Source organism: Vanessa cardui, chromosome 27 (assembly GCF_905220365.1).
Source record: "Vanessa cardui chromosome 27, ilVanCard2.1, whole genome shotgun sequence".
NCBI lineage: Eukaryota > Metazoa > Arthropoda > Insecta > Lepidoptera > Nymphalidae > Vanessa > Vanessa cardui.
The window spans coordinates 5,096,362-5,124,106 of record NC_061149.1 but is presented as its reverse complement, the minus strand read 5'-3'; the positions used below and the strand labels follow the sequence as shown (position 1 = coordinate 5,124,106).

General features: G+C 33.8%; 1 protein-coding gene across 1 annotated transcript; it reads left to right on the top strand.

Annotated features, from left to right (window-relative positions):
- The first annotated feature begins 342 nt into the window (after positions 1 to 342).
- On the top strand, positions 343 to 27,479 carry LOC124541158 (probable chitinase 2). The gene is made up of 9 exons (XM_047119014.1): positions 343 to 517; positions 12,941 to 13,105; positions 14,621 to 14,816; positions 17,163 to 17,259; positions 21,916 to 22,131; positions 22,397 to 22,591; positions 23,100 to 23,233; positions 24,204 to 24,379; positions 25,041 to 27,479. Exons 1-9 carry the CDS (start codon positions 442 to 444, stop codon positions 25,325 to 25,327), a joined length of 1,542 nt encoding a protein of 513 aa, XP_046974970.1. The 5' UTR covers positions 343 to 441; the 3' UTR covers positions 25,328 to 27,479.
- Positions 27,480 to 27,745: the final 266 nt, after the last annotated feature.

Genomic DNA, 27,745 nt, shown 5'->3' with positions numbered 1-27,745 from the left:
ACTTATAAAATCACTTTCAACAGCGCTTATATCATGAAACCCAATCCTATAACCTTCACTTGTAAATGAGCTCTATTGCTATAACAATAAAGTTGTAAATTGTGTAACCGTAATGCGTGGTTAGTTAACCGGTTAATGTAAATTAAGTCAAAGAAATAACGACTTTAAGACATGCTACATTAAGTTCATTCTCGATTGAGCTTCGAATATGCAGTTAGCATGTTAATGTAGGAAGTAAATTCGACTTTAATTCAAAACAGTTAAGGTTTATTTTTCAATGTCGAGAAATAGAATGTTAAGGTAAAATCGTGCTGTTAATGTCAAACAGCACAGTCTGTAAGAATGTCGCGGCGCGACGACGTATTCTAAATTCAAATTTGAATATTTTTTTTTAAATTATAACGAGGCAGGTGTATCAATTACTTAGTTCGTTGTTATAAAATGGTGGGAAAAGTGAGTTTGATTTTTTTAATCGTCGCCTTAATGGCGTCGGTTATGGATGGCCAGACCTTGGGAGGTAAGTGAAAGGAGTTTTTGAACAAAAAGTTTTTATATGCGTGTAAAGTGGGATACCTTAGTCATATTATAGTTGGAATTACGCAACGGATGTTAGGTAAAGATAGTGTGTTTGTGGAGTTGCGAATCCTATTCGCGTTACGGAATTTTGGCGTTTTAACGTTTAAAACTTTCCTGTTATAAAGGTCAAATTCGCTTGCTTTTTTTATCTCAAACAGTATGACCTTTAAAATTATCTCATTATATTGCGGTCAGGCTTATAAGAAATTGGTTTGTTCTATTTTTAAATAACATATAATTAAAAAAAAAGAGATAGCAAGCGTTCAATAGCTGGGCTAAGGCCTCCTCTCCTTTTCTCCAAACCCGCTTCACTTTACTTAGGTTTGGAGAATTTTCCACCACGCTGCTTTCATGCGGGTTAGTCGCCTATCCACTATACATATGACATGATGTTTTTTCACAATGTTTTTGAATCCTTAACCTTCCATCAAAACGTATTCCATTGGACCCTTGGCTCATTTAACACTTTAAGTAATTATTAATAAATATAAAACAATAACAATAATTAAGTGATAAATATAAGGATTTATACATATTTTATCTATCTATATTTGTCGTGGCTTTGACCTCCAGACCGTTTGATATGACTCACTGTGTTACCTCAATAACTAGATCACAATCAATTTTTCAACATTTAGTTTCGGAACTCAATAAAAGCCTTAAAGCACATACTCGAATACGATTTTTATAATCTGTCTTACTAGGAAAGTTTGTGGAAGGGCTTTGTGCAAGCCCGTCAGGGTAGGTACCACCCACTCATCAGTTATTCAACCGCTAAATAACAATACTCTGTATTGTTGTGTTCCGGTTTGAAGGGTGAGTGAGTGTTACTACAGGCACAAGGGATATAGCATCTTAGTTCCCAAAGTTTGTGGCACATTGACGATGTAAGGAATAGTTAATATTTCTTACAGCGTCATTGTCTATGGGTGATGATTTGAATAATTCATTGTAAATTTTACAAATTCATTGCATTTGTACGCCAGATATTCTACCACCAAATACTATTTTTCATTGTGGTATCCCCATTTGAAGAGTCATCTTAGTTCCCAATGTCTACAGACGGTGGTGACCACTTACCATCAAGTGACCCATGGTATAAAAGCCAATAGTGACTTAAAAATTGTATTAATGTAAAGATAAACGTCTTGTATATATTTAGATAAAAAAAAACATATTAGCAAAAATAATTAAGGTTATATATAGTACGTACAGATAAACATTTAATGAAACTGCCCCCCCCAAAGACTTTCATAATAATCGTAATCGTTTTAAATTATTCGCCAACTCAGTACTCATTGTTAAATTATGCATTTAATTGGTTTAAATGAATCATAAACATGAAAATAGAAATGCCGGCTGTAATATACGTTCATATTTTTTGCGACTCATTGAGTATCCTATAATATTAATAGATCTTACAAAGAGCAACAAAAAAGGATTCCATAAAAGTTTTCGTATCTCGACGGGGAACCGAGTTGTAATGTAAAACCGAATTTAAAGCCTTTTTTCAAGATGGCGGAAAACCCACAAGGTTATTTAGGTTTAACATCACATACATTACTCTGATCCCAATGTAAGTAGCGGAAGCACTTGTGTTGTGGAACTCAGAACTAACAACGGTACCACAAACACCCAGACCCAAGACAACATAGAAAACTAATGGTAATCTACATCGACTTGGCCGGGAATCGAACCCGGGACCTCAGAGTGGCGTACCCATGAAAACCGCTGTACACACCACTCGACCATGGAGGTCGTCAAAGGAGGAGGTCATTTTGAATTTAAGATTTTCTAGCCCCCCACCTTATATCCAAACTTTGGCTTTCTCGGTTCATTAGCATTTCTAATCCGATTTTTCTGACGTAATTACTGGCTTAAATGAAAACAATAAAAATTGAATGCCGGCTGTAATATTAATCTGTAGCGTAGCTTATTAACTATTCGTATAGATGCGCATCTCATTTAGATCGTCTTATATTTTGTAACCTATATATATACATATAATCTTTATATAGATGTAAATCTAAAAATTGACATATATTGAAGCAAGCTGTCGAAATACTACTGTGGAAAATTAATGCTTGATTTGAGCAATGATTTGTCAAGAATCTAAAAGCTATTTAAAAATCAAAATTAAAAAAAACCGAGCTCAAAATTTGAAATAGCTAGTTAACTAAAAATAATAAACATATATCTATTAAACTACTTGACCGATTTTAATGAAACTTCCGTTGTTCCCTAAATTGAAGTGTTCTGGATTTAGATTTTATATGATCATCTCAATATGACTTTTAGTTCTCGAGAAATTCGTGGATAAATATACAAACACACACTTACGCACTCGTGCTTGGCCTAAATAGACAATCCTCATCACCATGACCCCACTGCTGTCCATTGAACATAGGCCTCCCCCAGAGCGCGCCATGTTTCTACCTCCAGCTTTTGCATCCAGCTTCTACCTGATCCTTCGAATGACCAAATGCGTCGGACCAAATAGACAATCCTACTCAACAACAACAATAACAACAACAGCCTGTAAATTACCACTGCTGGGCTAAAGGCCTCCTCTCCCTTTGAGGAGAAGGTTTGGAACATATTCCACCACGCTGTTCCAATGCGGGTTGGTGAATACACATGTGGCAGAATTTCTATGAAATTTGTCACTTGCAGGTTTCCTCACGATGTTTTCCTTCACCGCTGAGCACGAGATGAATTATAAAGACAAATTAAACACATGAATCAGCGGTGCTTGGCTGGGTTTGAACCCGCAATCATCGGTTAAGATGCACGCGTTCTAACCACTGGGCCATCTCGACTCGAATCCTACTCAAATATAATTAAATTCTACCAAGGTTACATACATACATGTTGAACTGAAAACCTCCCTTTTGATTAGTCGGTTAATAACTAAATATGCCTCTCGGGACGCCGTACAGAAGTAATAACGTTAACTAATCGAAGTTGTACTATTTAATATTGATATTGTTTAACTAGAGAAAAGCTTGGGTTATTAGCTAAATATTATGTATACATTTTTTTATCATAATTATCTTTACATAGCATAAAACAAAGTCGCTTACCGCTGTCTGTCCCTATGTATGCTTAGATCTTTGAAACTACGCAACGGATTTTGATGCGGTTTTTTTAAATAGGTAGCGTGATTCGAGACAAAGGTTTTTTGTCTATAATACATAAAAAATATAGTAAATAAAAACTGATCATTTTAGAAGTTTCTAATGTGATAATTATACATTGTAAACGCTGGCTAAACCCTAATAGATAAATCGAAATAATGTACTACAGTATTGTACACCTTAAAAAGATTCTAGAAAGCGATGATATATCTCTTAAAGATAACCTGCAATAAACATTTTTTGATCCTTTATAGATCATTCTGTAAAATTAAAAAAGTAAAGTAACATCCTGTAAATTACCCACTGCTGGATTAAGGCCTCCTCTCCCTTCCAGGATAAGGTTGGGAACATATTCCACCAAGCTGTTCCAATGCGGATGGAATACACATGTGACGGAATTTCTATAAAATTAGATATATGCAGGTTTCCTCACGATGTTTCCCTTCACCGAGCACGAGATGAATTATAAACACAAATTAAGCGCTTGAGTATTCAGTGGTACTTACGTACTTGCCTGGGTTTGAACCCGCAATCATCTGTTAAGATGCACGCGTTCTAACCACTGGGTCATCTCGCCTTTCCGTTGCATTTTTTAAAAGATATAAGCGTACATACAGTATGTAATGACTATTGAGTTTGGTTCTAGGAAATGTCATCAGCGTTGCAGGTTTTATTCAACCCTGCAACTTTCACATCACTAGACATATATACTATACTATTGAAGTATCTAGCTAGTGCATTCACTCGTGACATGATACTATATCAACTCACAACAGCACGCAACGTTGAATAATGTGTTAATCTCATAACTAGCAACCCGCCCCGGCTTCGCACAGGTACAATACTGATAAATAAATAAATAAATATGAGACAACATCACATACATTATTCTGATCCCAATGTAAGTAGCTAAAGCACTTGTGTTATGGAAAATTAGAAGTAACGACGGTACCACAAACACCCAGACCCAAGACAACATAGAAAGCTAATGATAATCGACATCTACTCGGCCGGGAATCGAACCCAGGACCTCGGAGTGTCGTTCCCATGAAAACCGGTATATACGCCACTCGACCACGGAGGTCGTCATATATATCGTCTGATACTACATACATAAGTATTGATTACAATATATCGAAAAATAATACGTTAAATTGCAATCATATATTACGGTTCACAATATTTCGACAGTTTACAATCTGAATGAATAGATAGATTGTAATCTACTATATACTACAGATGGATCTATAAACGATAAAACTGTTTATTATGGGTTATCACATATAATGTAGCTGAGATGGTCCAGTGGTTAGAACGCGTGCATCTTAACCCATGATTGCGGGTTCAAACCCAGGCAAGCACCACTATATATGTGCTTAATTTGTGTTTATAATTCATCTCGTGCTCGGCGGTGAAGGAAAACATCGTTAGGAAACCTGCATGTGTCTAATTTCATCGAAATTCTGCCACATGTACATTCCACCAACCCGCATTGGAACAACGTGTTGGAATATGTTCCAAACCCTCTCCTTAATGAGAGAGGAGGCCTTATCAGCAGTGGGAAATTTACAGGCTGTTACATTACTTTTTTTTTACATATAATGCTAATCTCTTTAAAATGATGTAACGGATTTTGATGTGTTTTTAACAGATGTATTGATTCAAGAGGAAGGTTTATATATACAATACATGCACAAAATAGTAAAGAAACACTAAAAGCTTTTGACGTGCGAAGGCGGGGTCGCTAGTTAATTGATAAACATTAAAAACAAATGACAGTGAATAGTTTTAGATTGTAATGTAACTATTAACAAGTTTAATTTTTAAATAATTTCATTAATTTATTTAAAAAACGGAGCAAGCAGTAAATATTAATATTGTTGTATTCCGATTTGAAGGGTCAGGTAGGAAATCTAGGGACGCAAGGGATATAATATCTGCTTTCAAGGATATCATGCATTGGCTATGTAAGAAATGTATGTTAATATTATAAATGTGAAAGTAACTCTGTGTGTCCGTCGCTCTTTTACGACCAAATCGTTGAACCGAATTTGATGAAATTTAGTATGAAGCAAACTTGAACTCCATGAAAGGACATAGGCTACTTCTTTCGCCTAACATATGAAAACCAAAATCCAACATTAGAAGCCTCGGATGACTACGAGGTTAACATATAACATTTGTTAGGATTTACATCTAGCTCTTATAGAAGATTGGAGATCATATAGAGATCATATTGGAGTAAAATTATACTAAATTAATGATTTATTTAACAGATTTTAATTATTTTGACGACCTCCGTGGTCGAGTGGTATATACACCGGTTTTCATGGGTACGCCACTCGGAAATCCCGGGTTCGATTCCCGGCCGAGTCAATGTAGATTATCATAAGTTTTCTATGTTGTCTTGGGTCTGGGTGTTGTGATTCGTTACTTCTGATTTTCCATAACACAAGTGCTTTAGCTACTTACAATGGGATCAGAGTTAATGTATGTGATGTTGTCTCTTATTATTTATTATGTATTATAAATAAATTATTACAATACGTATTTATAAATACATACGTGAAAAGTTCTTGAAATATTACAAGTAAACGGCTTAAAAATAAATAAAAGCAACATTGAAAAGGTAAAATAATTGAGTTGAATTTTTATTAAAGACATTTTTTATATTCTACAAAAGTGTCCGATAGTGTTTCCGAGACGAATTATACGTACACAAGATACAAAGAATTTTTACACTTATATTTTAACTAATTGATGAATTTAATATTATGTTAAAACAATTAATTAAGGTATATTTTCTCAATGCCACATTTACAAAAGTAAAACGTACCTTATAACCCCGATCTTTACAATGAACTCAGGTCCGGATTTAAATAAGAATAATAATTCATTTTCAATGAAGACCAGCCTGTAAATTTCCCACTGCTAGGATAAGGCCTCCTCTTCCATTAAGGAGAGGGTTTGGAACACATTCCACCACGCTGTTCCAATTCGGGTTGGTGGAATGCACATGTGGTAGAATTTCGATGAAATTAGACACATGCAGGTTTCCTCAAGATGTTTTCCTTCACCGCCGAGCACGAGGTGAATTATAAATACAAGTTAAGCACATATATATAGTGGTGCTAGCCTAGGTGTGAACCCGCAATTATCGGTTAAGATGCACGCGTTCTAACCACTGGGCCATCTAAGCTACAATAATTAATTAATCCTCTGACACATTTTGTAGATCATATAAATTTATAGTTATCATCTGAGCCTTCCAACAGATTTTATCGTCTTTTAATTAGTTGTAAACCTAATTAAAAGTATTGCTTTTATTGTAGAACTTTTAAAATTACTATTATGAATTAGCAACTTTAAAGCGGGTAAAGTACGACACAACTTAGATGTAGCATCGGCAAATTCAATAAAACCGATTACTGCCGATTTAAACAACGAATAGAAATAGCACCCTATCGCGCCATTCGACGCTATTCGTCGCTGTAGATTCTGGCGTCAGTTCAATCCGAGAAAGAAAGTGCATGTAAATCGACGTGTCAGATTGACGAATATATTAGGTCATATGATATTACAAGTTATTACGTTTGTGTAAAGATCATATTCACATAAGAAATAAATATTAATAATTTTGAATAGCGTACTTAAATTACGAATTTTGCCGATGCTACCTACATCTAAGTTTTGTCGTACTATAGTTACATTGGCACCAATTCGCTCATACACATATGAAATTTCATACTTAATCCTACTAGTATTATAAATTCAAAGGTTGGATTAAGGTATGTAAGTTTGTTACTCTTTCACGAAATAACTACTGAACGGATTTGGCAAAAAAATTTACAGTAATATAGGTCATACATCAGAATGTCACATAGAGTACAATTTATAATGATTTTATGTAATTTGGTCGTAAAAAAACGATATATATCAAGTAACCGTGCGAAGCCAGGCCGGGTCGCTAGTATGTATATTGTTGATGATATAGTATTATTTGTAAAAAGGAGAAAAACATATAATTTCACGATTAAATATACCGATCAAAGATTCTTTAATCTTTATTTGTTTATGTCATTTTTTTAAAGAATGCAATACTCCTATCAATGATGTTGTAGTAAACACATACCTATGTTATTAACGCGCAAAAAGTAAAGACTAGAAAACGTCCTAATTGTGACGTTTGCCTTTAGTTGTTTTACGTAGTAATACGTTATAATACATCATAATTACGTAGTAATACGTATTTCGTAATTAAAACATCTAGTTATCCCTTTTACTTATTGTTTTTATCAAGCTATCCTTTTTACTTTTAACGAAATGTAAAAATAAACTAAAATAAACGGTCCCCGGCGCGTCACACTTTTTCTGTTGTTTAGTATGGATATAACATATCTGTTTATTAGAATATCATTGACTCCTATTTAATTAAGAAATTATAAATGATTACTATTTAAACCTCCTTTTCAGTTTATCACATGTGTTAGGTGTGAGTATGACAATAGCAAAAGGGGTCAGCATTGGTCTTTGGACTTTTTACCTCGCGGTTCGAAAATCATTAGATTCTAAAGTTCTTTTTTTAAAAAAACAATAAAAACACAATGGAAGGCAAAAATAATAAGAAACGGAGACTCCACATTGCGGAATTTATTCTGCAATTTTGCTGAACTAAATAAATAGCTCAAAAAGAAGATCAGACTTAGGAATATTGCATAATTTAATCTGCAATTTGTTTCAACTTTACTTAGAAACCGAAATACAATATTATTGTTTTATTTATTTAAATGTTTACGTTCCAAATTTAAAATTTGAATAAATTTTTATAAATTAAAAAAAACCGCCTTCAAAAATGAACTAAAAAGAAAAAAATAATCAGTTACATTCATATCCAATTTACGATTTTTTAATCACCTTTTGAAGACGTTGCCAACAAAGTAAATAATTTTGAAGGCGGTTTTTTTTAATTTATAAAAATTTATTTACTGCTTTTCAGTGTTGTTTTGTTATTTATAATTACAATTGGTAGTGTTTCTCATTCACTTTAATGCCGTTAATCATTGAGGAGTTCTCCTGGTAGTCCACCATCAGCTAGACTTCATCATAGGCATGTTTACTAACATCAATTGCTTGACGACTATCTTAAAGAAATAGAACTAAGCCCGTAAAATAGTTACTTACTAATAGGTTCTGATTACTAGTTGTGGTCTTCATCATCAGTTCCACTTCATCAAATGTCACTTTTCGTGAGCATATGACCAAGGCACTTTGAATAAAACCGAAATCACTATAGGTGTGCCTATAAAATTTGAGGAGTTCCCTCGATTTCTCCAGGATCCCATCATCAGATCCTGATCTCCTGACAATGGGACCACCTGTAAAACATGCCCTTTCAAACAAAAAAAGAATTGTCAAAATCGGCCCAGCCATCTTCGAGTAATTCGGTAACATACATAAAAAATAAAAAAAAAGGCCCCGACGAATTGAGAACCTCCTCCTTTTTTTGAAATCGGTTAAAAATTAAACAAGAGATCATCAATATGATGCTTTTTACTAACTAAAAATTTGTAGATTTCTGTAATAACTTTCCAAAAGATTCCTTTGCTTTATGGTTGATAATAACTATATAAGGTTACCATACGGTTATTATATTTGTAGTAGAAGTAAGTACGACAACGTATAGGTCTGTCAAACAATATGCTTTATTGTAGGCTTACAAGCACTTTTGAATTGTCACAAAACTGTATTAAGTGAAGTTACCACCGGTTCCGAATGCAGTCTACAAAGAATAACCAGCAAAATACTCAGTAGTTATTCTTTCAACATTTAAAAATACAAAGTCATGTTAGTTAAATACAGTTATATATGTGTTTAATATACTCAGCTTGGAAGTCGACACGTAATGAAGGCTTAAGTATAGACATAGGCATTTAAAACAACTCTATCTGTTAATTGATTAATTCATCGTTACGTCATATTTTCAGAAACTTTGATGCAATACTGTTAATATTAGAAACAAGCATAACTTCAATAATCTGATTATACAAGGTACTAGGACAACAGGATACTAGGAAAGTTTAAAACTATTCATTCTAGATTTTTAAAGGATTGTTAAAGAACTAGACCTTGAAAACTAAAGTGTCAATTTGTGCCTGTTAAACTAACTCGCTCACCCTTCAAACTGGAACGCAAAAATACTGAGTACTACTGTTTGGTGGTCAATTATTTAATGAGTGGGTACCATTCATACGCGCAGGGACTCAGGGGCTCCAGTACCCCGGGAGTCACCCCTAGGTGTTAGAGGCCCACATAGGTGGGCCGACCGTCAGGGCGTCACGGTAGCATGCGTAAGCAATCCCGTGGCGTCGTAAAAAAAAAAAGAAAAAAAAAAACGGATACCTATTTATACGGCCCACCGATAAACCCTATTAGTGACGAAATTTAGATTATTAAAATATTTTCGTTTACGTTACTATGTATATTTTTGGTTTTAATGGGAGTAGAAAAAAAGTAAACAAAACTTACATTTACATATTTCGTACGATTTGCTAATAACTCACCTATATTGTATGACTTCAAAAAATCCGATAACAGTTCCATCAACGTTCAAAACGGCATTTTTTCGCCAATTCATACTGACTATCATAGATTACTTGGTGGTTTTATGCAAGCCCATCTGGGTAGATACCCACTCATCAGATATTCTACCGCTAAACAACAGTACTCAGTATTGTTGTGTTCCAGTTTGAAGGGTGAGTGAGCCAGTGTAACTACAGGCACAAGGGACATAGCATCTTAGTTCCCAAGGTTGATGGCGCATTGACGATGTAAGGAATAGTTAATATTTCTTACAGCGTCATTGTCTATATGTGATGATGACCACTCACCATCAGGTGGCCCATATGCTCGTCCGCCAATCTATTCCATAAAAAAATTGATTAATCAAGCTCTCCAACGACATCTCGTCAATTTGCTGTCTAATGTTGTTTATTTGACCTTATTTTCCAGGTTCAAAAAGAGTATAAGTAATTATTGTACAGTCAGAGAAGAAAACCTTCGTCAGTTTTCAAATTCATTCCTTTATCAAGTCTTAAACTCTTAGTACCTTTTGAATCTGAACATCGAATCATTAACGCAATATGTCATTCTCTATCGGTAAAGCAGATTAATTCCGGCTGCTGTATTTCACCTTCGGACATCTCGAGTCAAAATTCTAAGTTTCACCCGGACCACCTTGATGTCCGAAAATCCACAACAGCGCGATTTCTTAGACATTTTCTGCCTCGCACAATCACTTTGTGGAACCAGCCATCGCCGGCGGTTTTTCCGAACCGATACGACATGGGAACCTTCAAGAAAAGAGCGTACTCCTTTCTTAAAGGCCGGCAACGCACCTGCAAGCCCCCTGGTGTTGCAGATGTCCATGGGCGATGGTAGTCACTTTCCATCAGGTGAGCCTCCTGCTCGTTTGCCACCTATGTCATAAAAAAAAGATTATCGCTCATAAGAGCACACGAAAGTAGCTGTAAGCCATAAGGTGACGCACCTTTTCTTACCCCGACTTTACATAAGAGAGTACAGTGGACATTATTTGAATCGTTTACTTGTTAGGTATAACTGTAGTTATAATTTTACGGTCGGGGAAGTTTTCTAAGCGGGTGCGTCACAAATATTGTTCCAACTACTTACACTGACCTAATTATGGGCTTATTTCAACTTTCTCGAAGTTCTTCAATGATTGTTGATTACTCAGTTTAAATTTCACTAAATGTTAGTTTAAGTGGTATCGTTTACGTATAATTTTTAGGTTAAGTAAATATTTAGAAATAGTGTCGTTTCGGTTTCTTACATTAACGACATATAAAGAAGGTAGGTCAATGATATTATAATAAATAGATATGTTATAGCCATACTAAACAACAGAAAAAGTGTGCCGCGCCGGGGACAGTTAATTTTATTTTATTTTTACATTTCGTTAAAATTAATAAGTAAAGTTTGATAAAAACAATAAGTAAAAGGGATAACTAGATGTTTTAATTACGCAAAACGTGTTAGTACTTAATTATGATGTATTATAACGTATTACTACGTAAAACGACTAAAGGAAAACGTCTCAATTATGACGTTTTCTAGTCTTCACTTTTTGCGCGTTAATAACATATCTGTTTACTACAACATCATTGAGGTAGGTATATTTTGCGAAACGTTGCAAAAAATACTTAAGATTATTATTATTATTTTGACTGCCCTCAGCTTCTTGAACTTTTTAAATTTAGGATACCATATAAGATTCCCCGACATCCTATGTCTACGTTTCAACCACCACCACCCTTTCGTACCACTGTGTTTGCTAAAGGATCGACGTTACCTCACATGTGTAGCACATTTAATACACGACTCACAAACGAACCTAGAGATATTTTCTCCCTTGGACTCAGTACTTTCGTGCAATACAACTTTTGATAGAAAAGATTCCTAATTAGATGTGTAAAATAAGTGTTTTTCCCTACTGTCTATTAGATAACTTTCTGTAAAATCCACACTAGATTCAAATTATAAATATAGATCTGTATACAACATATTGTACACCCCTCTAAGTGGCATACATATTAGTATTTAAGACTTAGATTTTTAGTTTAAGATTTTATTGTGAATGCTGTATATGTTGTTGGTGTGTCTTAATAAATAAACGAAAAAGAATTATTATTTTGCTATCTCATTGTTTGAGTCGAGATAGTCCAGTGGTTAGAACGCGTCTAAATCGATGATTGCAGGGTCAAACCCAGCACTGCTGATTTAACATGTGCTCATTATGTTCATAATTAATCTCGAGCTCGTGATGAAAAACACCGTGAGGAAACCTGCATGTAACAAATTTCAACGAAATTCTGCCACATGAGTATCACATAACCAGCGTTGGAGAAGCGTGGTGAATAAATATGATATATGAATATGAGACAACATCACATACATTACTCTGATCCCAATGTAAGTAGCTAGAGCACTTGTGTTATGGAAGATCAGAAGTAACGACGGTACCACAAACACCCAGATCCAAGACAACATAGAAAACTAATGATAATCTATATCGACTCTGGCCGAGAATCGAACCCGGGACCTCGGAGTGGCGTACCCTTGAAAACCGGTGTACACACCACTCGACCACGGAGGCCGTCAAAGCTCCAAACCTAAATTCTTGTCATTAATATAAAAATATTTTTTTCCAGGTCCAATGCACGGGAAGGTAGTCGTCTGTTACGTGGCGACATGGGCAGTATATCGACCTGGTGAAGGGAAGTACGGCTTAGCAGACCTGGAACCTTCGCTTTGCACGCATCTCATTTATTCCTTTGCTGGTTTGGACGAATCTACGATGAGCATCAAGAGTCTCGGTAAGCAATCAATCTCTACATCACTACGTAGTATAAAACAAAGTCGCTTTCTCTGTCTCGAGTCGAGATGGCCCAGTGGTTAGAAAGCATGCATCTTAACCGATGTGTACGGGTTCAAACCCAGGCAAGCACCGCTGATTCATGCGCTTAATTTGTCTTTATAATTCATCTCGTGCTCAGCGGTGAAGGAAAACATCGTGAGGAAACCTGGATGTGACAAATTTCATAGAAATTCTGCCACATGTGTATTCCACCAATCCGCATTGGAACAGCGTGGTGGAATATGTTCCAAACCTTCTCCTCAAAGGGAGAGGAGGCCTTTAGCCCAGCAGTGGGAATTTACAGGCTGTTGTTGTTGTTTCTCTGTCCCTATATCCCAATGTACATATATATGTATATGTCGGATCGACAGCGACATCAGTACGATCGAGCAAAGAGGAAACCGCGAATACAGGAACACGTTTATTGTACCTTTAAAGTACTTAATACACTAATTCAGTATCACACTGTATCACACTCGGCAACGAAGCGAATCACAGTTCCTAGTTTGGGTAGGTACCACCCACTCATCAGTTATTCTACCGCCAAACAATAGTACGCCGTATTGTTGTGTTCCGGTTTGAAGGGTAACTGAGCCAGTGTAACTACAGGCACAAGGGACATAACATCGTAGTTCCCAACGTTGGTGGCACATTGACGATGTAAGGGATAGTTAATATTTCTTACAGCGTCATTGTCTATGGGCGATGGTGACCACTTACCATAAGGTGGCTCAAAAAAAAATCGTATTCATGACCGTCTCCAACATATATATACATATATATATTTAGTTAATATTGATTTGATTTGGCCACTAAAAATGTTTACTTATGTGAAGCTGGTTCGGGTAGCTTATAATGAGAATGAAATATTTTTATGGTAATGTATGCTAATGATAAAATGCTTGGACAAAGCATTCATTGATTTCTATACAGGATAAATAAGTAAAGTAATAATATTAAATTACTTACCTAAGACAATTAATTATATAGGCAATTCCAATGAAGTAGGAAGAGTGCAGTTATTTGTATGAAGTTAATTTAATCTTGTATAATGATGATGTAGAAATGCTCACAAGCCTAGTTGAATGAAGGATATATTGCTAAATTATTATCGATGTCGTTAGTATGTATTGAGTTAAATTTTCTTAGAGTGTAAAATAAAAGGTGTAAGTAAAGGTGCCTTCTAGATTTGACGCTTCCTCCCTAACGCCGACACTGTATACACCTGCTAATCTTATAAATTCAGAAGAAACTCACATGCTTTCGCTATAAGCTATAAGGCCGTCTTTGCGCACTATGTATCCATATATTTCTATGAGTTGTGCAAAAAAATATATTAAATTAAAAAAAAAGTGTTTGATAATTATTTCTTCTCCTTTCAATTTGCTTGTAGATTAAAAAAATCTACTGGATTAGTTTCGAATCTTCTAGAATTTGAAATATATTAAAGTAAATATCTATTTAAATTTTCCAGATCCCTGGCAAGATCTTGAAAAGGACTACGGTAAGGCGGGTTACAAGAACCTCGTAAGTCTTAAAGCAAGATATCCACATCTTAAAGTAACAGTTGCTATTGGGGGCTGGAATGAAGGCTCCTCGAAATATTCCGTGATGGCGTCAAAACCAGAGACGAGAGCGAAGTTTGTGCAGAGTGTCATGTTCTTTTTGAAGTGAGTAAAAAAATGAACATATTAATACATGGTCTAGATAACATACTTTACAAAAACCATTTTTCTAAAGTATTATCTGAAGAGAGACTCTTTTTAAATGAAATCGGTAGTCGGACTGGCAAATGGCAAATCATTGGCACTGTAAGAAATTTTAACGCCAATGTGTTGCCAAACTAGATAACTAAGATTTTATCTCCCTTGAACCTGTAGCTACACTGGTACACTTACTGGAACACAGCGGTTGGATGGTTGAATATATGATGAGTCTATCCAAGCTTCCAAGGTTGGTCACACATTGGCAATGTAAGGATTGGTTAATATTTCTTCCAGTGACAATGTTTGTAGACGCTGGTGATTGTTTAGTCCAACTAGTTGGTCAATATAAATCATTCGATTTGTCGTTACTACCAGTGCGAATTTTATAATGGTGACCTTAAATAATACACAATCCCAATTTCGGACAGCACTTACTTCTACGACTCCGTAATTTATATTCAGAGCTCATCATATTAAGTAACATTTTGTCATGAGTTTGTTTGAACGACTTCGAAGGTCATTCGAATCGGCCTATTACTGGTTGGACCGGTTTGGATAGAAGCAGACTCGTATAGCACCATTGGTGTAATTAAAATTCATAATCGGAACATCTTTGATTTTCTAACGTTGGTTTTCAAATGAGATCCGTTTTTTTTTTAATTTACACTTTTACTTTTTAGTTCGCTACATACAGCCATTGTTATTGTGGGTTCTTGGGTACATATATATTCACATTGAAATTTTAATTGATAATTACTACTAATTACAAAAAAAAGACTAAATATGTATATACGCTGGTTGTCTGGAAGAAATCGCTCTTAAGTGATAAGACCGCCTGTTGTACATTTCTTCTCTTTATATATTGTGTTATTGAATAAATTTTTTTTTAGTGTGTGTGTACAATAAAGAGTTATTATTATTATGTTATTACAGTTTACTTCTTATTCGAATAACATGAATTAAGAATTAAGAAAAGCTACCATAGCCGAATTTTATTAAAAAAAGCATTAATAAATAAAAAAAAAGACTCAATTAGTGATTATGTCGCAAGGAAACTGTTGTTAGATTAAGTACAGAATTGATCTTCATTATCTTCACAAAGGTTTGTAAACCATTTCATCAATGAAATAATATAGAATACAGAAAATCTTAAAACTAAAAACTTAATTCTTAATACTATCGAGTAAGATTGTACACCACTACGAGATATATCAAACTCATTCCTTTGTACGATTCTTCAATTGTTCGATATTTTCATTTGTTTATACGGAACACATGATTGATTGTTGATAATTACGCTCACGAAACGTTTATTGGGGTCGCTTTTGAATTGCATCTCGTTCATAATACTACCAACATTCAACAGTGAATAGTTTCTTGAACCTAACAAAAGCAATAATCAGTTTTCATAATAAGTTTCTATATCATTGTATTTTAACGCAACAAACACAGATAAACGAATTTAATTGTTACAGAATATAACAGTTGATCAGATGTTTTGTCAAAATGAATTCCTGTAGAATTTAGTAATGTCAATCGAGGCTTTAGTTTAAGTAAATCGGATAAATAAAATCAGGGAAACTTAAAACATATGGCTTTCGTTCTCGCAAATTCAATTCATGATTCCAATATTTTTAATTATTACTTTTAATATTCAAATTGATTTTATTCAAATTAAAATTAAAATAAGATAGTAGTATTTTTTATTGTTTATGGTATTGGTTGGCGGACGAGCATATGGGCCACCTGATGGTAAGTGGTCACCATCACCCATAGACAATGACACTGTAAGAAATATGAAATATTTCTTACATCGTAATATTCCAACTTACCATATATACCAACCATATATATACCATATATATATTTATACACCAACGACCTTGGGAACTAAGATGTTATGTCCCTTGTGCCTGTAGTTATACTGCCTCAATTACCCTTCAAACCGGAACACAACAATACAGAGTGCTGCTGTCTGGCGGCAGAATAACTGATGTGTGGGTGGTACCTACCCAGACGGGCTTGCATAAAGTCCTACCACCAAGTAGTTGTAGATAATAAGTAAAGAAAAGTATTTATTATATACGAAAAGAATATTTACCAAATTTCTTGCTTTTTTTTAGGTAGAATTTATATTTCGAACTGCTAGAATTAAAGTAAATTTAATCATAAATAAATTCCAATATGTTTTTGCTTGCTACTTGAGTAAAGTATGTTTGTTCGTTGTAAAGTAGATTTGTTTAAATATTCTAGAATTTTCTCAATAATAATATGGTATATAAATAAGGTGACTGTATATGTTGTTTTCAGTACGTATAAGTTCGATGGCTTGGATTTGGATTGGGAATACCCGACAAAGAGGGGAGGAAACCCAGAGGATAAGGCTAACTACGTAGCTATGGTCAAGGTAAATATTGCACTGAAAGTGAAAATAAAAAAAAAAATAAAAATAGTTTATTCTTTATCAAGTTGTACATAGCAAATAAAGGTTGGGACCTTTTAGTAAGTATAATATAATTCTCGTGACAGAAGGACCCGATCTTCTATAACATACAATTCTGTCCATGTTCTTAATAAATAAAATTTTAACAAAAAGAAAAACCGACTTCAAACAAAACAGTATTTTAAAACAAATTAAAATGCACTAAAAAGTAATAAAAATAATTGCATATTTAACACATTTTTGAAAGTCCTCCTAGGTAAAATGAAATGAAAAATATTAGACTACTTAAAAGTCGATTTACGATTATATAACGTAGTTATAGTTATTGTTATATTTGGAGCCGGTGTCAGCCTCAGGCACACGCTTCAACTATCAAAAGAAAGAAGCGATACGAGCCTCTTGATTGACCCAGTATAATATCGTATAAAAGGTAATTTGTAAGAAACATTTCTTAAAGTATTCTCGTATTGTTTTTTGATAGGTATAGTATAGGGTTGGCTGACACCGACTCCAAATATAGCAATAATTATAACTACATTATATAATCGTAAATCGACTTTTAAGTAGTCTAATATTTTTCATTTCATTTTACCTAGGAGGACTTTCAAAAATGTGTTAAATATGCAATTATTTTTATTACTTTTTAGTGCATTTTAATTTGTTTTAAAATACTGTTTTGTTTGAAGTCGGTTTTTCTTTTTGTTAAAATTTTATTTATTTTTTGATTTTAAGTGAAGCTGATGTAGACTAACATTTTTTTCTTAATATGGATAGATTAAGCGTGCCGTTTATATGAATCGGAAACTACTTCAGGGACAATTTCAAAAGAAACTTTCGAATAAAGCAAAAATAGACTTTCGAAAATGCGGCTTTAATACGTCATGCGGCATAAACTACGAGGTACCACCCTCGAATGAGCTGTAATCGACCTCAGTAAAAAAACTTTGCAAAAGAGCTATTCGTATGCTATGTCGTACATCATATGACATCACATCATATACACAAAATTTGATTAAAGACAGAAAGAAATTCTGCCTCAAATCGCACCCTAACTGTAAGCCGTTTAGGAGTTCCGTCAATACATAGTATAAAACAAAGTCGCTTTCTCTGTCCCTATATCTTTAAAACTACGCAACGGATTTTGATGCGGTTTTTTTTAATAGATAGTGTAATTCAAGGGGAAGGTTTGTGTATATAATAAATGAACAATTTAGTAAAGAAACATTGACAATTGTAGAAGTTTGCAATGTGATGTCGTAAATAAACAAATTCTTTAGTATATTTAGTATCAGTATTGCACCCGTGAGAAGTCGGGGTGGGTCGCTAGTTGATTATAATATTCGATTATGACAATTACATGAACATAACCACGTTCCGGAAGGTGATTCAAATATCCAAGTAACCCATAAATAAAAGATTCGACCGAGTATTGCTAATGTGCTCCTCAGAATTGTTCCGTTCCCTCCCGTTTCCTTAATTTGTCATGGATCCTGTGCTCAGAACCTTACCAAACTTTCACCAAACTACCCTTAAAGTATATCCTTTATAATAAAAAAAGAATCATCAAAATTGGTTAACGTGATTTTGAGTTATTCATCTATTTGTCGCGCATATACATAATGCAAATTTAAGACTTATGTCGTTTTCATACGGATACCATCATCGGAAAAAAATAAAAAAAAAATGGGACCCCACGGGAAGCACTACCTTTCAAACAAAAAAAAAAATTATCAAAATCGGTCCACCCAATAAAAAGTTATGAGGTAACAAAAAAAAAAAAAAAAAAAAAAAAAAAAAACAGACGAATTGATAACCGCCTCCTTTTTGAAGTCGGTTGAAAAGAATAAACAATATGTTACTATACACTAAAACTCACAATCAGTAGGTAAACTTACATTATATCAAAATAAATTTTAATTGTGTGTGTGTGTGTGTGTGGGTGTGTGTGTGTGTGTATGTGTAGGTGGGTGCATGTGTAGATTACAGTAGATTAAAAATAACAATAGAATATAAATAACTACAACATTCCATACAATACTATTTTTAATCTTTTATTCTTGTTAAATCTGTAAGACCACAGATATATTGTTCAGGTTTTTGATGTAATGTATTTGTATAGGTTAGTATTGTAACAGTCTGTAAATTTCTCACTGCTCAGCGAAGGGCCTCGTCTCCCTTTAAAGAAACGGTTAGGAACATATTCCACCACGCTGCTGCAATGTGGGTTAGTGAATTCACATGTGGCAGTTTGTTGAAATCCGACACATTCCGATATCCTTACGATGTTTTCTTTCACCGCTGAGTTCGAGATGAATTAGAAACACAAATTAAGCACATATATATAGTGGTGCTTGTCTGGGTTTGAACCCGTAATCTTGGTTAAGATGTACGCTCTAATACTACTGTGACAGCATCATATTATTAAAGTTTGAAGTATTTTTTTTAAATGATAATTGGTAAACGTAAGCAATATATCTCAATGCATGTTTGTCAAGATGTCATATATCCCAGACATAGCTTCGGATTGTGTCGGAGTGGGTCAATTTTATACCGAAATAATATAAAAGAAATATGCAGATGTTAATTTTATGATCACTTTTGACCGAAATATGTCGTATAGTTCTTTTCACTGATGAAGTTGCCCCCTCCAAGCTAATATTATTTTTAAATATAACCTAATAACGATATAACTTGGTGGTAGGGCTTTGTGTAAGCCCGTCTGGGTAGGTACCACCCACTCATCAGTTATTCTACAGCCAAATAACAGTACTTAGTATTGTTGTGTTCCGGTTTGAAGGGTGAGCGAGCCAGTGTAACTACAGGCACAAGGGACATAACATCTTAGTTCCCAAGTTTGGTGGCCCATTGACGATGAAAGGAATAGTTAATATTTCTTACAGCTTCATTGTCTATGGGTGATGGCCACTTACCATCAGGTGGCCCATATGCTTGTCCGCCAACCTATACCATAAGAAAATATATATAATGTAAGCATGTAATTATTCATATTAAAGTATGACGATAAATGGAGAGGCGCGTCATTTATTTATTTTATTTATTTATTTATTAAGATACACCATCGACTTATCATAATAACTAACACAATATTATAATGCACTAAATATACAATCCAGTATGATTTGCCTTTACAGGTGTATACAACATTGTTGGCATTTGTTTCTGTGCGATTACATGATGCTATTAAGGTATCATCTAAATAGTATAAAACTAAAACAAAACAAAACAAAATAAAGCTAGGTGCAAACAAAGTTAAAAATTTAGAATTAAATTAATAACAATATTAATCCACTTAATCTAGATGAGATAGAGAAGAAAAATGCAACAAATAATTATTAACTATACAATCATTCTTCGTCATAAATAACATCTAAACACTTCGTCATTGTGAGTAAGTAGATCCATAAAGGCTTAAGTGTAAGATGTAAAGGTTCTACTTATGTTGGTAGTTCGGCTTGCCTTGATAATCTTATAAGGCTGATTTAGAATGTCAGATATAATTATATTACAGTTATGTGTTATACATGCATATAATAAATATAAGAACATCTGTTCACACAAACATTCTTAATTCGAAATTTCCGCCGCTGATATATTTATTCATATTTTAGTCCACGCAATAGTATTTGTTATTCTTTAAAATAAAAAAGTCTCATTTAAATTTGAGGTGAATTTTAATCGATCTTCAAATTCTATATGTATTTAAAATCGGAAGGGAAAAGCAAGACGGTATAAATATATAAGTAATTTGAAACTTAAAGATCTTTAAGTCGAGCCGAAATGGCCCAGTTGTTAGAACGCGTACATCTTAACCGATGATTGCGGGCTCAAATTCAGGCAGCACCACTGAATTTTATGTACTTAATTTGTAATTGTAAATTTATATATAGGAATAGTTGTCACTGATCTAGTTAATTGTATAAATAAATGTTTACTACAAGGCAAATTCCCTGATAGCCTTAAAATTGCAAAAGTCACTCCAATTTACAAATCCGGTTCGAAATCTGATCCAAGTAATTATAGACCGATATCAGTACTGCCTGTGATATCTAAAATATTTGAAAAAATAATATATATTCGACTAAATGATTACTTAGATAGGAAAAATTTTTTAATAAAAGAACAATACGGTTTTTGGTCGCAGTCAAATACACTCTCTGCAGCTATTGATGTAATAACTAAACTCAAAACAAATATTGATCAAAAACAATATATCTTTAGCCATTTTCATTGACCTTAAGAAAGCTTTTGACACCGTTAGTCATGTTAAATTGTTACAAAAGTTAAGAAACATCGGTATCACCGGGTCAGCATTCAGTATTTTAGCTTCTTACCTTACGAACCGTCAACAGATCGTTAAAATATCTGATTTTAAAAGTGAGCCCCGAACCATAACATGCGGTATTCCTCAAGGATCCATATTAGGACCATTGCTAGGCGAAACGGCGAAACCTGAATTTCAACGAAATTCTGCCACATGTGATTCACTAACCCCCATTGGAGCAGCGTAGCGGAATATGCTCCTAACAGGGGTATTTGTAGAGCAATAAGAGATTTACAGGCTATTACTTCCTATATTATCGTTATAATTATAAATTCCAGGAATTAAAAGACGCATTCGAGCCTTATGGCTACATCCTGACAGCTGCGCTGGGCGCTGGTAAAGATACAATGGAAAGTGCTTACGATCTTGCCAAATTGAGTCGTTATCTTGATTTCATCCACATGATGTGCTACGATTACCACGGAACTTGGGACAACGTGGTTGGTGCAAACGCTCCTCTAGATGGGATTGGTGACGATGATGTCTTAAGTGTGGTATGTATGATTTCTTCTACATAGTTAATCTAGGACCTAGATAGGTTGCAGATTCCGAGGTCCTGGGTTCAGAGCCTATATGGGCATGACATTTGGAAATAGAGATTCAAGGTTATACTTAAATGCAACTTTCCATGTGTACTATTTGCACTTGTCAGTTCTAACGCAAGAAAATCACATTTATAAGACACGTGCTAAAGAATGATTCTGTATTCTTATACTTAAAGTATTCTCTGAACTTTACCTTAAATAACCATTGTTCCAGAAATACACCATTGATTACATGCTCTCACATGGTGTGAGTCCTTACAAGATGGTTCTTGGGTTACCGATGTATGGCCGTACTTTCATTTTGAACGATCCGAATGTTAAAAATATTGAATTCGGCAAAACACCAACCAAATCCGTCACATTCGCTGGACCATGGACCAGGGAAGCTGGATTTATTGGATATAATGAGGTAAAATATACTATTACTTGATGATGATGCCTTGTACAAGAACGTTTTCTTAGGTAGCAACCACTCATCAGATATTTTGAAGCATGGAGGATTAGCCAGGGTAATTAGGTTCAAGGGACACAACAGTTGCCAAGGGTAGTGGAGCGTTGGTGAAGTAAGGAGTGAGTTAATATTTTTGACATCGCAAATATCTATGGGTGGTGGTGACCACTTAACACCGGGTGTCTCTTTCGCCTTCTTCTTCTTCTTTTGAATAAAAATGTTGTCTTCCATTAAATCATTAATTATTCTCAAGTATTGTATATTCGTTGTTAGTTTTATTGTTAATGTTATTAAAGACATAAGATATAGCAAAAGCAACTTTGTTCCATCCAAGTTTCCGCGTCACCAATTTTTTTAAGAATCACCGTAAAATTGTAAATATTTTGGTTTTTGACGTTGTGTTATCGTAACAATGAATTTTGTATAACAATATAACAGTTTCTGATTATTTTTGTATCTTTATTAGGTCTGTGCAGAAATCACTAATAAGTCGTCTAAGTGGACACAACACTGGGAAGAAAAAACAGCAACGCCTTATCTCAGAGACGGCGAAAGAATAATCGTTTATGACAATCCAAGATCTCTTGCTATTAAAATAAAGTGAGTTTTTTTTTAATTTAAATTATTTTAAGCCTAATTACTTCGAAAATAGACATCAGAGTTACTTTGAACCGTGATAAAACCGGTAGGGTTCTGGGTTTATTTTTATTCTCTACGTATTCAGATATTTTGTTTAATTCAGAAATAGAAATTTGAGGTTATGTTTTATGCAAGCTCATCTGGGTATATACCTACTCAACAGCGAACTTTGCATCTGGTGTGGTTCAGATGATGAAGAGCTAGTAGGTTTGATAGCGCCTAAGTGATGTAAGAAATGATTAATATTTCATACTAATGATATGGACGATGGTGAATTTTTAACATATAGTGATCCATTTGCCCCTCTACCGACAGAACGAATTAACAATTTTTCTTATGCTCAGCAATGAAGGAAAACATCGTGAGGAAATCAGCATGTGCCAAAAAGAATCTGTCACATGACGCAAAATAAACATTGGATCAATATGATGGCATAAGCTCAAAATTTTTGTCTCAAAACTAAATGCGATTGGACCTAATAGTAAATATAGTTTTACATTTACTTACTTAAGAGCTGAGATGGTTAGAACGCGTGCATCTTCACCGATGATAGCGGGTTCAAAGCCAGGGAAGCATCACTATATATATGTGCTTAATTTGTGTGTTTATAATTCATCTCGAGCGCGGCGTTGAAGGAAAACGTCGTGAGGAAACCTGATTGTGTCTAATTTCATCGAAATTCTGCCACATGTGCATTCCACAAACCCGCATTAGAACAGCGTGGTGAAATACATTCCAAACGCTCTCCTCAATGAAAGAGGAGGCCTAAGCCCAGCAGTGGAAAATTTACAGGCTGTTACTATTTACTTACTAATAATTATCAAATAATATCACTCGCTATTATAAACGTCATAGACTAGCCGAAATTTACTTTGGAATTCATTAAGCCTAATAATTATTCTGTAATATAAATTAATTTTATTGATTACAGAATGGCTATGGACTATGGTCTTGGAGGGCTCATGGTGTGGAGTATAGATACTGACGACTTTAAAGGTGCCTGCGAACCAGAACCTGGTGCATATCAAGATTTCGTTGATCGATACAACGATATGGTGGACGATCCTCTATTACAAGAGGCGTTAAAGAATCTTAATTTACCAGACGGTAGGTTTCCTCTTCTTAATATTCTTTCTGATTTTTTAATAGATTTATATTTAAACAAAATCAATTATATCATCACAGCTCTGCTAGTATTCTACTTTATTATATAAACAGATTGTCGATTAAAACTTGGACTTATTACTCCAAATTATCAACGCATTCACTTAAATCCTGATCATAAATCTGACTGATTGACTGAAGATCAGTGTTCATAATTCATGCTTTGCTTGATAGTGAAAGTAACTCTTATATCTGATGAAATTGAAAAAGTTTCCTATGTGTTAACAATCCACAAATCCGCTAAGAGTGACGTATTCGAATAATCTTTAAATTGTCTTAGAATTTCGCGATTATTACACATTGAAACAAAACTAGTTTGAATCGCGTATATTAATTATTTTTATCATCACGACATTTCGAGCACTTTACAGCGTTTGTGGTCACGGGTAGTCTACCCGATACGCGATTTAAATCCGTTAAAAATAGTTTTATTTCAATCTTTAAGTTTTCACTTCAACAGAACTTACTTTAATCAAATCAAATTATTCAGTGCTATTACTTGGTACTATTTCATATTTGGAATAAATCTACGAATAGTTGAGTTTAGAATTAGGAAACGAATTTTTCATATGATTTAACAACATCAATACTTTCAACATTCCAGGAAACCGTATAGAAAATTTAAGTAGACGAACATCATACGTCATTTCGAACAACAAGCTACACCTTCGTCTACCAGAACCAGAATTTTCCAACTATCCCCTAATGAGAACCATTAATGATGCGACAACAATCGCGCTAGAAGAGAAGCGAATACTGGATGAAATGAAGGCTATAACGAGAAAGAACGAGATAGGTGATACGGATGACGATAAGGGTTCAGCGAAGGCAGTGGCCGGTAGCGTTATATGTGTGCTGATATGTGCTGTGTTTGCTTTTAAGATCTACTGACTTGATGTTCTGTGATTCGTTTTTCAAATTTTAGTAAGACTCTCAAAACATTCTATTTTTAAAATATTTGACATTGACTAACCAGCTGTATAATATAATCTTTATTTAAGCATTTTCGTACATTCCAAAGGTCCTAAACGGTGGCCCAAAGAATGAAAGTTTGACCTTTTCAATTAAAAGAGTTGAATAAATAACTTCGGCAGTGAATTGACGCGATGAATCTCGAATGTTGTCCATAATGTCAATATCGTCAAAGTTATCGGGACTTTGGAAATTAAAATTGTATGTAAATTGTATGAGTAGATAGTAGAATTGTATTGTATATAAATATATCAATCGAGAAGTTTGTAGAACCCAATAGGATTGAGATATCAAATAGCATAGACTATGTAAACTTTTATTTTTATAATTGTCTTTGATTTGAAGGTTATTTACTTTTAATTAGTTTTTGTGTATTTTTACAAATATGACAATATTTTAAAACACCGAGTATTTAGTATTGATTAAAATATGAAATATAAATATCCAATTAAGACTAATACAAATTCGCTGATAAATTAAGGGGGTATTTGTAGAAACGATGTCCCTTTCTCTCAAATGTGAAAACAATCATGACCGAAAGAGAGAAATGATGTGACAAAATACCCACAAAGCAAAGTTTACAACTTAGGGATTTGGCACAAGGGACATAACATCTTAGTTCCCAAATATGGCGGTTCATTGGGGTCAGTCTATGGGCGGTGGTGACCATAAGGTGGCCCATATTCTCGTCCGCTAATCAATAGCACAAAACAAAAACAAATAAACGGGATACTTATTTTATTAACTAAAATATATGTTAAGAATTTTGAAAAGAAATAAATATCATAGATTTCATATGAAAAGATTTGTATATAAATTGTTGCACTAAGTTTTAAGATTTCTTCATTCCATTTGTTTATCTGAGCTTGAAATGTGACTGAAAATTTTGTAAGTACTTTTGTATCGTCATTTTACAGAATTGTATAAAACTTATGATTACCAGTAATATTCGTTAGCTTAGAACAGATTAACAATAGAATTATTAAGTGTATAAATCGTTTATATGCTGTAGGGTTAAGATAATATCGAGAATATTACTTTAAGACTATCCTGAGCTGTAACAAGGTTAGGTATGTAAATTGTTTTTTTTTTTAAACATTAATATTTACGACCTCCGTGGTCGAGTGATGTCTACACCGGTTTTCATGGGTACACTCCGAGGTCCCGGGTTCGATTCGAGTCGATGTAGATAATCATTAGTTTTCTATATTGTCTTGGGTCTGGGTGTTTGTGGTCCGTTACTTCTGATTTTCCACAACACAAGTGCTTTAGCTTACATTGGGATCAGAGTAATGTATGTGATGTTGTCTCATATTATTTATAAGTCACTTTGATATAAAGGCATTATCCCAGCTATGTTAAGTTAGTTTAAACTTAATAGCTTATATAATTAGAGGTTATTAAAACCACTAACAAGTTAGAATAATCATAATATTCTTTAATTCGGATAAAAGAGATAGCAGTCTCCCAAAGTAAGTTGTTAGAAAGAGATGCATATTAATTGATGTAGTTCAGAATGTTAGAAAGAGATACAAATAATCTGACAATTGTATGCTTTTGACGTTTCTAGAAAGAAATGGAACGTCACTCTGTTCAAAATTAATCTTTGTAAATAGATATATTTTTAAGTAATCTCGGTGATACGGCTTTGTTTAATGTTTTAAATAATCATTTAAATGTATTTAATAGTTAAGGCATTATTGTACTGTCAATATAGATTAAGAAAATATTATCAAGGAACATCTATACTGATAATTTTTTTTTTCGAATTCCAAATTTGAAAAATTACTGCTCTAATACATGTATAAATTATGCCAGCCCGTTTCGTTTTTTAAAATGTTTTATAATTATCTGTGATTCGAAGTTTCATCCTAAGACTATTGAAATGACAAGCATTAATGACACGTTTATCTAATTGATTAGTGATGTCATTAATTAAAACACAAACGAAATTACGAAAGTAAATACTCATATTATAAAAAAAAAAATTAGTGACTGATATGATCGAAATGTAATGATTTTTTGATAATACTCTTTTTGTGATAATTTTCAATAAAAATTTCTTGTAATACTTTTGCTTTTTTTTCTTTATTAATTTTATATGTAAACTATGTCATAACAATAATTAAACTTTTATACTTACACTTATCCTAAGCTATCCTTGCTTTAATTATACAAATATTTTATTTATATCATTTAAATCACTACATACTATAAAACAAAGTCGCTTCATCTGCCCCTATTATACCTATGTATGCTTAAAACTTTAAAACTACGCAACGGATTTTGATGCGATTTTTTTTAGGAAGTAGAGTGATTCGACAGGAAAGATTTTGT